The sequence below is a fragment of the Lactuca saligna genome, chromosome 6, assembly GCF_052625555.1.
Source record: "Lactuca saligna cultivar CGN05327 chromosome 6, ASM5262555v1, whole genome shotgun sequence".
In the NCBI taxonomy this organism is placed as follows: Eukaryota; Viridiplantae; Streptophyta; class Magnoliopsida; order Asterales; family Asteraceae; genus Lactuca; species Lactuca saligna.
Window position 1 is genome coordinate 6,728,791 of NC_136422.1, and position 15,340 is coordinate 6,744,130.

At 31.4% G+C, this 15,340-nt stretch overlaps 2 protein-coding genes across 3 annotated transcripts; one reads left to right on the plus strand and one right to left on the minus strand.

Annotated features, from left to right (window-relative positions):
• Positions 1-265: 265 nt before the first annotated feature.
• On the minus strand, positions 266-2,727 carry LOC145000243 (short-chain dehydrogenase TIC 32, chloroplastic-like). 2 transcript variants are annotated; one of them, XM_078959437.1, is made up of 8 exons: positions 2,622-2,727; positions 2,023-2,254; positions 1,872-1,951; positions 1,522-1,672; positions 1,335-1,413; positions 1,185-1,251; positions 541-602; positions 266-455 (listed from the first exon to the last, which is right to left on the minus strand). In XM_078959437.1, the coding sequence occupies exons 1-8, from the start codon at positions 2,725-2,727 to the stop codon at positions 291-293; spliced, it is 942 nt and encodes a 313-aa protein (XP_078815563.1). In that variant the 3' UTR covers positions 266-290. The 2 variants fall into 2 exon arrangements, with proteins under 2 accessions (XP_078815563.1, XP_078815562.1); XM_078959436.1 differs by having other exon boundaries at positions 541-587; positions 1,167-1,251.
• Positions 2,728-10,385: 7,658 nt separating this feature from the next.
• On the plus strand, positions 10,386-12,853 carry LOC145000486 (short-chain dehydrogenase TIC 32, chloroplastic-like). Its single transcript, XM_078959720.1, has 6 exons — positions 10,386-10,686; positions 11,470-11,701; positions 11,806-11,885; positions 11,995-12,148; positions 12,223-12,301; positions 12,390-12,853. The coding sequence occupies exons 1-6, from the start codon at positions 10,575-10,577 to the stop codon at positions 12,684-12,686; spliced, it is 954 nt and encodes a 317-aa protein (XP_078815846.1). The 5' UTR covers positions 10,386-10,574; the 3' UTR covers positions 12,687-12,853.
• The last annotated feature ends 2,487 nt before the right edge of the window (positions 12,854-15,340 follow it).

Sequence of the window (15,340 nt, forward strand, 5' to 3'; positions counted from 1 at the left end):
GTTTTCATGTGTGGCTGTATGACAAGTAACGATGAAATAGTGTCTAGAAAAAACTTTCTGGGAAAATCAAAGGATCTATGTGTGGAAATAGGTTGATAAATTTGGGTTTTAGTGGAAACAAAAAGAAGAGGCTTTTGAATTTCATGCACAGTAACATTATAAACTTTTAATTATAGAACTAATTATTATATAATTTTATATAATAGACTAATAGTATTATAAGTGATTATATTATGCCATACAAATTTGTTATATATCGCCATAAACCTTCACCCAAAGCTCAAGCGTAATCACTTGGTGGTAGTTAAGCTCAAACTAAACTCCCACAATTCCTTGCCTAACATTGGATCCATAGCTTTCGATGATGGTTTCACCAAATTACTGTCAGAAAAGTACTCACCAGTGACACCTTTTACCTTTGGATTCAACGCTAGATAGCACGTGGTTGCCGCTCCCTGAAAACCAAATTGATTAATAGAAATTCATTTTGTTTAGTAAATGCAAATATTATTTCAACAAAATCAAAACTAAACTACAAACCTGTGAAACATCCTTGACTAAGTGTCTGAGAATCGCATTGCATATAACTGAGGTAACAAAATGTCATTAAATAACATTTAAATATGTTAGAAAATCGGGGTTTCGAAATTGTTTGGATTCACTAAAAGTCCTGATTGCACTATCAAATTGAAGTATTTCGATGGTTCTCGAAATCTCAATTAGAAAAATTTTAGTGATGTTCTAGAAAAGAGAATCTGTGTAGTTATGATCTCTTCTGAACCATATTAATAACCAAATACGGGTATAATACCCTTTTCTAAAAACTGACAGCAAAACTGCCATAAGACACTTTCAAAATTGTCACGAAAACTGCCCCTAAAAATGGTTATATGTCAGGGGTCAACCCTTAGGGTCAACATCAGGGGCAAAATCGTTAGCTCAACCCCGTCAGGGGATGCCACCCCTTGGACTCCGCTACAAAGGGGCATTACCCCCGGACCATGTTGGTTTAGGGGGTTTCACCCCAAATGACAGCGTATTTTGAATTTTGAATAAACTCAAACAAGTGTGCACTCCGTACCAGTCTTACTTGTTTAATATTTATCAAGATTGCTTTGGTCAACAAATTAATCCCATTACAATTAAATAATATTAGTGATACATACCCTTGAAAATACCAAAATTACGGAAAATTTCGGTGACAATGAATCCGGGATGTAATGAATTCACGGTAATATTGACCCCTTCCTCCTGATCAAAATTAATTAATGATGCGGTTAGCATAAGCTTTAATCAAGCAAATCGATCAGATCCCAAAAAGAAAACGAAATCACCTTCAAAAGCCTTGCTAACTCGTTTGCATGAAGTATATTAGCCAACTTTGATAGTCCATAGGCGTGTATATGGCTATAACTGCATAATACAAAGCCACATAGGATTGAAGTCAGCGCAATTTACAAAAAGATTGTTTTGTCTGTGACACTGTCACACTGATGAAGACTTCGTAATTTAATTGTTTACCTCGATTCATCGTTAATTTGATCAGAGAAAGTTCCTTTGTTCACAAAACGATGACCAGTGGATGATACGTTGATGATTCTTCCTTCAACTTTCTGTTCAAACGAAGTAATCTTCATCGTCTCCAGCAATAGGTTCGTCAAAAGAAAATGACCTGATAAAAAATCCCAATAACTGAGCGTTTTGATCTAATGTTTTCATGAAAACCAAAAGGAAAAAAATGACAACACAGTTGTAACTTTTAAGAAGGTTCTTTTCTTAATTTTACTTCTGCATGCAAAATGATTTCTCTACATGGATTAAGAAATAAGTAACTTAACTCAAAAGTCAAAAGCGAATGCAACCAAACATACCTAAATGATTTGTTGCAAAATGCAGTTCGATTTTCTCCTCAGAAAGTGTGAAGTGTGGGGCCAAAACTCCTGCATTGTTGCTTACAACAAAATACACCAAATGTTATATATAGCTTTTGACATAAATTTAATCATCAGTATGTTTTCTTACATTAGAATGTGTAGTGGAAGGCCTGAAGAACAATATCTGGTTGCAAAATCCCTTACAGATGCTTGAGAGTTGAGATCGAGCTCCGTTACATCGACTTTAGCAGTAGGTGTTTCTTCAAGTATAGTTTCTCTAACTTGTTTACCGGATTCTATGTTTCTCACTGCCATCACTACATGTACACCACGCAAAGCAAGGACACGTGCAGTCTCAGCCCCAATTCCACTCGTAGCTCCTAAAATTAGATACATATCACTATTTCTATACTTGTATCTATGATTTTTCATTATTATTAATATATATTTTAAACTATAAGTATAACAACAAAATTATACAACTTGGATACATAAATTTTGCAAATGTAACACTAATATAATTACAAATTTGACTTTTAATAAATCAAACAACATAAATGAAATTAAAAATACAGAACATTAGTTACAAGTAGTTAACTGTGGTCGTATATATATAGCAATGAAGATTCTCAAAGCCATCTTTCTTGAATATATAACAAGTATATTTGCAATCATATAAAGATGTATATTTATTCTTTAAATTTACAAAATGATTTATACGATTTATCCAAAATAAAATGGTTGTACCAGTAACAATGGCGGTGAGACGAGATCCATCAACTCCGTGGGTAACTTCCTCTGCTGTTGAAGAAGAGGAAAATCCTGATTCTCCTTTCCTTCCGAAAATCCACATTCTTTCAAATTATATTAATCTAAGCTAATCAGACGTTATTTATGATTGGGGAAGATTTTGTCTTTACTTTATCAATCGTAATTAACAAAGAGCACCTACAAGAAATGCTGAGTAGGACACCATAATATATTTCTTTAATTATTATATATTTTTAATTTCAGTTCCCATATAAATTAAGGTTAAATATGAAATTGAATCAAAATACTGTATTAGCTACTTTATTATTTTTTGCGTTTTAAAGTTCATTAACTTGTTTAGTTTGTGTGTATTTTATTTTTGTGATTCGACATAGCAGTTTTTTTTTTTTAGAATACACAATTCTTTATTTATGTTCTTTTTTATTTTCTTTTTTGGCATTTTAAAATCTCTTAATTTATGGTATGGTTATTAAAATCTTGATCTTGATCTTAATCTTGGGATCTTACGATTTTAAGATTTTATAAGCCAGAAATGATCCCAATCTCACTAGGATCTATCTAAAATCAAGATCTATATTGTTAGGATCCCGACTAGATTTTTAAAATTTTAATACGATCTGATCTCACCTTTTAGTTTTATTATATAATTGAACCTCATACAAATTTCTATTCAACATAAAATCGAAGATTGCAAGTTGCAATATCCTTATCGATCATTAGTACTTCATCTCAAATTAGGCTACAATCTTGATATCTCTTTTGTGACCTTAAGCCTTTAGTTGTAGATCATAACATTTTTTTTTTGTTTTTTTTAAAGATGTTTTCTCCCTAATTTTATCATTTGCAACAACAAAAATAATGATTCATCTTTAAAAAGATAAAGTTCATTTCATATTAAAGTTTTAATCCACATCAAGTTATAATGTATACTTCACATATAAGATCTTACGAGCAAATTTGAATAGAAGTTCATTTTGGTAGGATCTTCCAATCCCGATCCGATTTTACGATTATGATATTGCAAAACATAAAACGATATTTGGTAAAATCCCGATCTTTAACAATATTGATTTATGGTTGGTTTATTTAGTCCTTTTTAACTTTCAGCTTTTCACATATTATTTTACCTAGTCTTTACATGTTTGTTCACAATTGCATTTTTACATTCTTACAACTTTATTTATACAATCACACTTAATATTTCTTTGTTACTTTGTTAGTATTATTTATTTTTTTTATTTTTTTGTGACATTAGTCACATTAAATCACTTTAACTTGTAGACCTTCTATCACCATTAAAACAAGTTGTAAAAACATATAAAAAATAAAATTATAAAAACGGATTTATAAAAAAAAAACATGTAAAAAAGGATTGAAGTTGTTAAAAATCGTAAAACATTTAAGAAAAATAAAAATTAAACTATAAAAACATAAAAAAAAACAAAATTATAAAAATGAAATTGTGAACAAAAATTAAAAGAACTTAAAAAACCTAAAAAGTTAAGCAATCTATGCAAAAAAATTCAAAAAATAAAATAAAATAAATAAAATAAAGATGGAAAAAGTTATTTGTCCTAAATAAATTATAAAATTATCCATATGATTTATAGAAAACATCCATATGCAGTTTAAATAGTATACTTTTTGAGTTTAAGACTTTCATCACATCACAAGGATTTCGTATGTTCATAGGTTTAATCCTTTTATAAAAAATAAATTACAAAATTATCCTTATAATTTAAAATTTAAAGAAAAATGTTCTTATGTCGAATTTTTTAATAGCAAATAGTCCATTTGTTAAAAAACTTAGAAAAATTATCATTTTCAATATAAAATTTATAGATTATGCCTTATCGAAAATCGAATATTGAAACTTATGAATTAGCAAAGACAATTAAAAATTGGCAATTGTTATACGTAGCCCTAAATGTGTGTACCTCTCCATGTAAGGGAAATAGTATTTTATGTACCCCTAGTTATGAATAAATGGAGATATTTATAGCATAATCCTTCAAATTTACCGATACTTCCCACGCGAAACTCGAAGAAGTCAATTTATAGTTATAAATAATTATCAAAGATAGTTAATGTCATCTCTACTATTTCTATAATAAATTATTATAAGACGAACATTATCTATGTATTAATTTGGAATAACGGGCACTCTTGATTTTCCTTTATTATTTCTAAAAATGGTTAAAACCAAATCAAGTTACACATTATTTTATAAAATAAGAGTCTATTTTTTGGAAAGCATATTATCATATTTATACTTTATCCCTTCAAAAAATTTTGATATAATATTTTTCATTTTCAATATTTATAATTTAAAGTTAAATTATCGATATTTTATGAGTTGCGATTTTGAACTCTTATTATATTTTAAAGTTTCGTTTTAATCTCTTACACAATTTTTTATTTATAATTTTCGTATTTCTTAATATTACTTTTTATTTAAACCTAACAAATTTTCAATGTATTAACTTACATTCTTAATCTCTATACCTAATTTATATAGATGTTACAGATTTTTATGGTATTTTATGTGGTTTTAAGATTACAAATTTATTTTAATACCACTTAATATTGTATATGGTTACCGTTATATATGTGGACTCTTAGCATTTCAAAATTATGTTTTTTATACAAATTATAGATTACGATTTTGATCCTTTATTATATTTTAAAGTTATGTTTTTTCATTTATGTAATTTATTTTTATAGTTTTCTTTTTTATTAGTTTTTCTTAAAATACACTTTCAAACCTTAGTTTCGTCCATCGCCTCCATATATATGGATCAAACTTCTTCTTTATTTTTATGGTTCATTTAATATGATATAATCGTCATTGTACTATATATCAATTGTTAACATTTCTAAATCATATTCTATTAACGAATTGCAAAAAGTTACCCTCATATTAAAGTTATGTTTTGTTTTGTTACATGATTATGTTTATGGTTTCCATTTTTATTAATTGCAAACGAGTTCTCCGTCGCAACACCTGAGATGACTTAAATACTAGTTTAGTATATATATATATATATATATATATATATATATATATATATATATATATATATATACAAAAATAATTAAAAACATAATAGAGGTTTCCATTATCGAAGTATCTAAGATATTATTGAGTTTTCCTAAAACTAAAACTGATATAAATTTTTAGTATAATTATGTTTTAGAAGCATAAGAAAAAAAAACGTAAGAACGGGACAAAATTGCAAGAATGGTCACTGTGGTTAGGTCGAAATTGTCACTTTGGGCCAAACAGGTTTCGACTAGCATTTATGGTCCAAAGGTTTTCATTTTCTTGCCACTTTGGTCCAATTTACTTTAAACTTTTTTGTAATGACAATTTTGCCCTTGGATTTTGTTTGTTCAGTTTATTTATTTATATAAATACTTTTATAATTTAAGAAAAATAAAAAAGAAAATACATATCTCTTTCTTTCTCTCTCTCTCTCTCTCTCTCTCTCTTTCTCACTCACTCTCTCAATCTCTCTCTTTCTCTCTCTCTCTCTCTCTCTCTCTTTTCTCTTTCTCTCTCTTTCTCACTCTCTCTCACTCTCACTCACCCACTCACTCACTCTCTCTCTTTCTCTTTCTCTTTCTCTCTCTCTCTCTCTCTCTCTCTCTCTCTCTCTCTCCCTCTCTTACGTGATTGTGTTCTTACCTAAAATACACACATACACACACTAATGGAACTCCATTACTCCATCAACCATCTTGATGAAGTACGGGTTATTACCAAAGAAGACAAGTTCATCGTTACCAGTCGCCGCCCACAGCCACCGAATTGCCACCCACAACCACCAGTAAGGTAGCGTCACTGGAAACCGCTCACAACTCCTCCCTTATGTTCTTGATTTCTTGTTGATCACCCTCTTTCACGTCACTATAAACCACCCTTTCGCCATCTCCCCATCTCTTTCCTTCATGCCTATCTCTCTTCCCTAATCAAACCTAAATTTCGATTTTGACCTAGATTTCTTCACCTTCATCTATAAAATCAAACCCAAATTTCTATTTTGAAAGCTCTTACCTCCCTGCTCTCCCTCTCGTTGAGTTCGTTGGAACAGCAAGAAATGAAGCAGCAAAAGCCGATAGAGCAACCCCTGCCACCACCGACGCTGCTATTATGGAACCATCGTTGTTGATTGTTGTTGTGGAACGAATCAGCAGAAGTTGCCAGATCTTTCTTCATATCCTTTATATTCGGTTTCGAATTCTGCAATATTGATAATCAGGGTTTCGTGTTGTTCTATTTCAGATTCAGGTTGTTCGGGTTCAGTGTTAATGATGGTAGGGGAAAGGACGAAAGGTGCTAGGAAGACCGACGATCTTTCTAGAGAGTGAATTTTCCTTCGAGGTAAGGGTCTGGGTTTTGACAAGATGCTTGTAATTTGAAGAATTGATGATTTGGGTCGGTGATTGATTCATCTTTTTCTGCTTCAACTTGTAGGGTTTCTGACTTTGAGTTATTTTGTTCTTGTTCTTAGGGGAAAGGGATGAAGATGGAAGTGGGTTTTAATTTAGAGGAAAAATAACAGAGACTCTGATGTGTTTTTGATGGAGAGCTCGTTGAGGAAGATGATGGAAGAAAGGGTATGTTGGTTGTTATCTTGAGAGAGAGAGAGAGAGAGAGAGAGAGAGAGAGAGAAATATTTTCTTTTATTTTTATTTTTGATATTTTTTTAGTTATAAAATAATTAAATAACAAAGAGAAAAACAAAAAACAAATGGAAAAGGGCAAATCCGTTATTTTTAGATTTATTAAACTGTTTTGGACTAAAACCGCAACAAAATGATAACTTTTGGACTATTGGTGCTAGTCCAAACCTGTTTGGCCCGAAGTAACATTTTTGGACATACCACAGGGACCATTCTTGCAATTTTGTCTGAAAACGGTCTATATGACTTATATTTTACTTTGGTTAAAGTTTAAAAAAAAAAAACTTGCAAAAATAGTCTCTATGACAATGTTTTGGTCCTTAAACTTAACACTACTAACTCCAATTTGTTAAGTCCAAAGAAAATTATTAATTTACCTTTATTTTCTATTTTATATTTATATCTATTTATTATTATAATTATATTACACGTAGACCCCTCCAACTCACCCTCACTTCTCTATCATTTCTTCTAGCCCCCAGCCCTACACATTCTATCCTTTCCTCCGACTAGTACCTTCCTTCGACAACCTCATTTTTTCTTGTAAGATCCGACCAAACGACCATTGAACATCATTTGTAATGACCGGAACAATAAAACCAACAAATATACCTATATAATGAACTTCAATCGGCAAATTAAAATATACCCACATTTGGTCAAAACCTACAAAAGTTCCAAATTAAAGGTTGAAGAAGAAGAAGAAGTCAAGCAAAAAAAAAAAACTAGATGACTGAGTTTACACAAGACACATTGGATTCCATCCACCAGCATATGGGGACCTGATTTGCAACAAGATTTAAGATAATAGGTAGTCTTGATGGTTGATTAAAGATGTTGGAGGAGAAGAGATGAAAACATGGGATGCAACAACTATCGCTAGTATCACCATATATATACCAACGTGATTTTTGATTCTAGATTCGTCAAGGAACTCCACCTTCGATTTGATTCCCATAACACCATCTCTAACCCCTAAATCTCAAATCACTAGTCACACACCACTGTCTTTGTGTAGTGGTGATATCGATGGTTGGTGCTTGGTGTTGTGGCAATGGCAATGGCGATAGGAGTGGTTGGTTTAGTGATGATGGCGAAAGTGATGCTTCTCCGACTAGGTTAGGTTGCTGCTGGAGGGAGTTACTAGTTTTGGAAAGAAAAGAAAATGGGTAAAGGGAAAAGGTTCTGGAAGGATTAAGTAAGCCGGATGGTGTAGGGGTTTGGACCCATTTTTCTGTTATTAATGATAACAAAGGAGTTAATTAAATAAAAAAAATTATATAAAAAGAAAATTTGTCATTTTATCTGAGTTAACAAGCTTAAACTATAGCTGTTAAAATACAATTTTTTGTGTTGGAAGAAAAACTATTACGTAGGAATCTAACTCCCACAATAAAACCCTCAATTAAAGATTATTTTTACAAGTTATAACTTTTTTAGACATTAACCAGAAAATGCAAACCACATATAACTTTTTTTTCAATTTTATCGAAGCATAAAAATTAATGATGATTAGTGTCCCCATTGTTTTCTTTTGTTTGTTTTTATTTGTCATTTTGTTTTTCTCGCAAATGAACCCAAAACGTCAAACTTTAGAGGATTTAATAATAATAATGATAAATAAAGCCACCCGTATTTGACCAACGACCATGTAAGACACGTGAACCTCCAACATCCAGGAGCAGACACATATCGTCCTTCATTTTGTGAAAATTAGCATAACACCAATGCCCGCACTTTCTCATGAAAACCACATACACTTCCTCATCAAAATTACGCAGACTGTTTTAGTAGGGGTGTCCCTCGTACTTCAAGCGGGTGCACGTAATAGGAAAAAAAAAAAAAAAAAAATTTACACTGCGTGCCGGAAATTGAGCAGTGACCCGAGACCCCAAATGCCCTACATTGGTCCGCCACTGATATACTACCTCACCCATTATCACAAAAGTATGGTTTCATACCACACACAAGGAGTGTTGTCACATTTGTTTATTTTAAATTTTTTTTTTGTTTTAATAAATAAAATTGATCAATCAGAGGGAGGAAAGAAAAAGAATCAATCACATTGCTAGAAGATTGTTTGAATAAATGCTTCTTTGGAAGGATGCAGTACACTCTCTAACGTACCTAGAAGCGGTGTTTGTGCTTATATAACAAGGGAAGTGCAGTCCAGACTACACCTACTCCTTCTCGTCTAAGGTGAACACCAAATCGTTTTTCTTTTAATTTTTGTATTGTAAATAAGATAATCACTAAATTTATAACATTAAAAGAGGAGGTCAATTAAGTTATGTTGTTGAATATAAATAAATATATAATGGATATGATTATGAAGTGAAGAATAGTAAATATATATTATTATAAATATAAAAAACTCATATATTAGTAAGATAAACAAAAAAAGCCCTTTGTATCATTGCTTAAAAACATTTTTCTTCTTTATTTAGATGGATTGAGATTATCATAAATCCATTTATTTTTTCAAAGTTTAATATATTATTAGATTAACTATCTATTTTTTTAAAAATTAATTATATCTAAACACACATTACCACAAAATTGAAGCTAATTTTGACTATTAAAACCCTGAACAACTTTTATAGAGGGCTTAGATCTCACTATGTCATCTAAACGATGGTCTTTATAAAAAGTTCTAGTTAGCCTTTCTAATCTATTGTATCATTATCTTGTTTTAAGTTATTAAAAAGGTTAAAATTTTCTATTTTGAGTCTTACAACTTTTTTTTTTTTTTTTTTTTTTTTTTTTTTTTTAAGTTTATTCAGTGTATGTTTACTAATTTGCTAGTAGTATCATTGTATGTGATTATTATTATATTTTAAATCATAAGCTAATTAAACATTATATTCTTGAATATATAATTTTTAGAAACGAAATGGAGTAACTTAAGATACGGTGTCAAATTGAGAATTATGTAAAGTAGAAGGACATTATTTGCTATTCAATTAAACGGTTTCACATCATCAAATTAAATTTCAAATGGAACTTCCTACTTTTAAGCAGAAATCGCGTGAAAGGCCAAAGCCGCCTTTGTGTTCTTATTGTTCTTATTGTTCTATTGAAATCTGAAACCCCCTTCTCTCAATAGTCAATTTTCAATCTATTATTTCCACTCAAATATCGGTCGCCATCTTCTTCTTTACAACTCAATTTCGACTGAGGTCTTCTGAATCTTGGATAAAAAAACAAGTTTCTGAGACCAATCAATCAAAAGTTTGGCGGAAAATGACTTGGATTTTCTCATTATTCAATGGGCCATCAGGGTTTTCAGCAAACTCTAAAGCTGAAGATGTTACCAATGGAATCGATGGAGCTGGCCTCACCGCCATTGTTACCGGTAATCTTCTTCTCTCTAGCTTTGCTTCTCTTAAATCGCCATTGTTACTAGTAATTTTCTTCTCTCTAGCTTTGTTTCTCTTAAATGTGTCAAAAGGGTAATGCTCGAACAGTTCAAAGATTGGCTTTACACAGTGATTCTAGAATTTTCCTTTTTGCTTTCCCATTGTTAATTTATATCTCAAACGCGTTCTTGTGAAATTTCTTGTTATCAGTTCTGGACCACGTCAATCTTTCAATCTATATGATCCTTTAATTGGCTAATTGAATATCATAAAAAAGGGGTTCTTTGAAATGGTTTCTATAGAATCAATTTGTGATCTGATCATGATTCTATTGCATATTTCCTCTTACAAGTCAAACTTCTCACTGTAATTGAAGCTTTGTGGATGGTGATTGTGATTGCAAATTTTTTGGTTATTTTTTTACTTTATGAGTAGTTCATCATTTTATTTTTAAAACGCGACTGTATAAAATAGGACTAGTTTCTTGACCAAAAGATATTATAAAAATTATATAAAACATAACTAATGTCACGAGGCTATTTTTTATGTTTGATTCTTCTTTTAAGTGAAAATCGTATATGATGAGAACAAATAAAAAATGCAACAACTTTTAACCATGACAGTTTCTTAAACCTATTAAATTCATTATGACAAAATTTCAACTATCTTTTAACAATAAACTGTACAAATCATTGACATAACAAGACTCTTGTAATATATGGATTCACCAATTCCTTCTGTTATATCACTAACCTTGCTACAAATTTGTGAATATTTAGGAGCTTCAAGTGGTATTGGCTTAGAAACAGCCCGTGTTCTTGCCTTACGTGGGGTCCAGGTGGTGATGCCAGTCAGAAATGTGGAACTTGGTCAAAAAGTCAAAGCAAGCATTTGTGAGAAAATCCCAAATGCCAAAATCGATGTAATGGAGTTAGATTTAAGCTCACAGGCATCTGTAAGGGATTTTGCATCTCAATACATTTCAAAGGATCTTCCTTTAAACATCCTAATGTATAAAACCAATTCCTTCATCAAGATTTCAAGATTCCAATTCTTGAAAGTTGCATTTTTGACTTTTTTTTTTTTTTTTTTTTTTTTATGTCTCCTTTATAAAGTCTCAATGCAGGAATCATGTCTCCTCCATTCACTCTTTCAAAAGACAACATAGAATTGCAGTTTGCAACCAACCATATTGGTATGTTAATGTTAATGACTTAATGTTCACTAAACATCAAAAAGAAAAATAATGTAAAATGAAAATGTTCTTTAGTAAAACATGTTCTTATGTTTTTGCTTTGTTTTAGGTCATTTTCTTTTGACAAATTTGTTGTTGGATACAATGAAAAAGACTTCAAGTAAAACCCAAAAAGAAGGAAGGATAGTTGTTGTTTCATCTGAGCTCCAGAAGATGGCATACCCTGAGGGAATTAGGTTTGACAAGATCAACGATGAAAAGAGGTATTTTATTATTATTATTATTATTATAACATAATTCATAAAACAAATAATTCACTTGATTTTGTTGATTTCAGCTATAGTGCTTTTCATGCTTATGGGCAATCAAAGCTTGCTAATGCATTACATGCTAAGGAGCTATCAAGGTGCCTCAAGGTGATTGCTTTTGACTTTTTTCTTAGATAAAAATACAAACTTTTTTTGAGCCCGTGAATTTAATATGCTTTTACTTTGGTGGAATCAGGAAGAAGGTGTGAATGTGAGTGTGAATTCATTACACCCTGGAGTTATTAAAACCAATCTTTTAAGAAACCAAGGATTTGTGGCCTCAATATTAAGCAAGATAGCTTTTAGTCTGTTGAAAAATATCCCACAAGGAGCTGCAACTACATGCTATGTAGCTATGCATCCACAAGTGAAAGGTGTTAGTGGTGAGTATTTTGCTGATTGTAACATATCAAAAGCAAGCAAATATGTTGATGATTCAGAAATGCTTAAGAAGTTGTGGGATTTCAGTTTGGAGTTGATTGAATCAAAGTAATACCATGAGGTTTCTATTTCTTGGTGCCTTGAGTTTGTTTTGATAATGATTGTTTGTTTGTTGGTGTGTTTGTATTTTAGACTCTTAGTACATTGGAACAATGATCGTTGATGTTTATTGTAATTGTTGTGAAGTTTATATTGAATGAAAGATGAATTTTGTTTTAATGTTTTCCTTGAATGAGTTGAGTTGTTGTCCATTGTCCTCTTTCCAGATCCATTGTTGATGACTGGCATAGTCCCCCTAACAGCATGTTCAACTTCTTGGCAATGGCATACATCTCCCAAATCTGTTAAACATCCGCCATAATCATAATGGGTTACAACCATCCCTCTCCATGTTATTTGATATATAATGTCATAATGATATAACTTTTCATTTTAACTCCAAATATCTTTTTGCATTATCTCAACTACACATTCAACTATCATAACATATTATTCTTCACTTAAGCTCGAACATTTCCATTTTTCATTAACTTCACATTATATGAAACACAAATTCACTTGTTGTCTTACAAAAGATTAACAAAATACATATGATAAATGTTATCTAAACTTCTAAATAGCCTTTTGACTTATATACTCGTTTCTTTTTCCTCATGGCAACTATGTGGGAAGTCTTAAAACCCATTCAACTTTTATATCTAATTATTCATACTACCTATTTTAAAGATTAGTTATTCATTCCAATACACCAAAAGGAATGCATCACTGAGGAAATATACACAACCAATTATATTTTTTCATAATGAAACCAGCTTCTGAATTTGTGTTCAAAAATTGGGAGAATCCCAATTTTTAAAAAATAGGCACATTTAGTGATGTTAAATTGAAGTTTGATGGCAACTTGCTGGAGATGCCACATGGCGGTGTGTCACTAAATATAAAATTTAAAATTAAAATCGGAAATGTAAAATTAAGAACCATTGTTGGTAAAAAATATCTAAAATGTAAAATTAAAATCGAAAAATGATGTTGCAAGACGTGATGAAAGGACGTGATAGATGATGATTATACTCAATTCTGCGAAATCCTCGTAAGCTAGCCGTTACCCAAGATACAATAGGGATGATTTTTTTTTAATTATATACAACGTTAAATTAGGCCCACATTATTTTACTTTTTACAGCATCAGTTAAAGAAGCTACTCCGTCGTGTAAATGCCGCACACCGACGACCTCAATGACTCTCTAGGCTCTCAGCCACCACCGATTCTTCCATATCTTTCCAACGAGATCAGTAAAACCTCGTCGCCTCCGCCCCTATGGACATCAATTCAATATCTTTCGGGCGACTCCTTGTCCTCGGTAGCCCTATTACCTCCTTCTCCGCCGCGTGTTTCCTATCTTTCGGACGATGTCGGCGAAACCACTTCGCCTCCGCCCCTTTTGACCTCCATTCAACACCCTACTGGTGAATCCTCGTCGCCTCCTACCTTATTCCACTCCATTCAAGATATTCCCGATGAAACCATTAAGTCCTTATCGGTTGCTTCTTTGCTGCCTTTTTCCAATCTTTCGGACGATATCGGCAAAACTTCTTCGCCTCCGCCCCTTTTGAACTCCATTCAACACCCTACTAACGAATCCTCGTCACATCCTGTAATGACTGCAGATCCGGACTAGTCAATTTAGAGACAATAAACATCAAAAATAAGTTTTTGATGGAAGATTCTTTAGAAGGATTAATCTTAACCAAGTTGTATTATATGTTACAAGGGTTTCGAACATATAAAGAACACCGAAATCTGAGTTATAACGAAGAAGTTATGACTCGTCGAAGTTTTTCGGCAAAACCGACACGACACTGGGAGATGTAAATAGTGAATTTACGATAGAGGACTTTTTAGCCTTAGTAATCTAAACAAAAGTCGCAGAATATGTTAAACTGAGAGCGTCCATAAAAAGAACGTCCAAATCTGACTTCGTACGAGAAAGTTATGATTTTTCTAAGATTTAGCATAGTAGTGCACAACCCGAAAATTCGAATTTTAGATCGGTCGATTTTTAGCAAAAATAATCTAAACGAGAAATGGAGATATCGTTAATAGGAGTTAAATGATAAAAAGACAGTTGAAAACGGAGCTCGTATGCGAAAGATATGGATGGAGTTTAGTCCCTACTCTTCGAGTGCGACGAATTCGATACAGTTTTGAAAATCCGAGATAGAATGAGAATTAGCCGACGACGTCTAAATGAAAGTTGTAGTACTCGTAAATACCAACGCGTGGATATAAAGAACGTCAAAAAATGGAGTTCGTATGAACGAGTTACAAATTATAATAGCATATTTACGTATTCAAATAAAGTATAAATCATATATATATATATATATATATATATATATATATATATGTATATATATATATATATGTATATATAAAAATGTATATATCATTAAAAAGGTATCGACGATGCGGTTATTATAAGACTAGTGTTGACTACATTCGACATTAGTTTAGTACAAATATCATTAAATCTATTTAAAATAGTATTATGAAGGGGTGTTTAGTTGTTTATATAACTATAAGGTCATTAAGTAATTATGGAGGGTAGTTTTTGTAAATTCAATTACTATAAATAAGAAGCTTAGGCTTATTTCTTACATCATTCTCTTAATTCAAGAGTCTTTCTCTTCTTATCCTCCGAACAT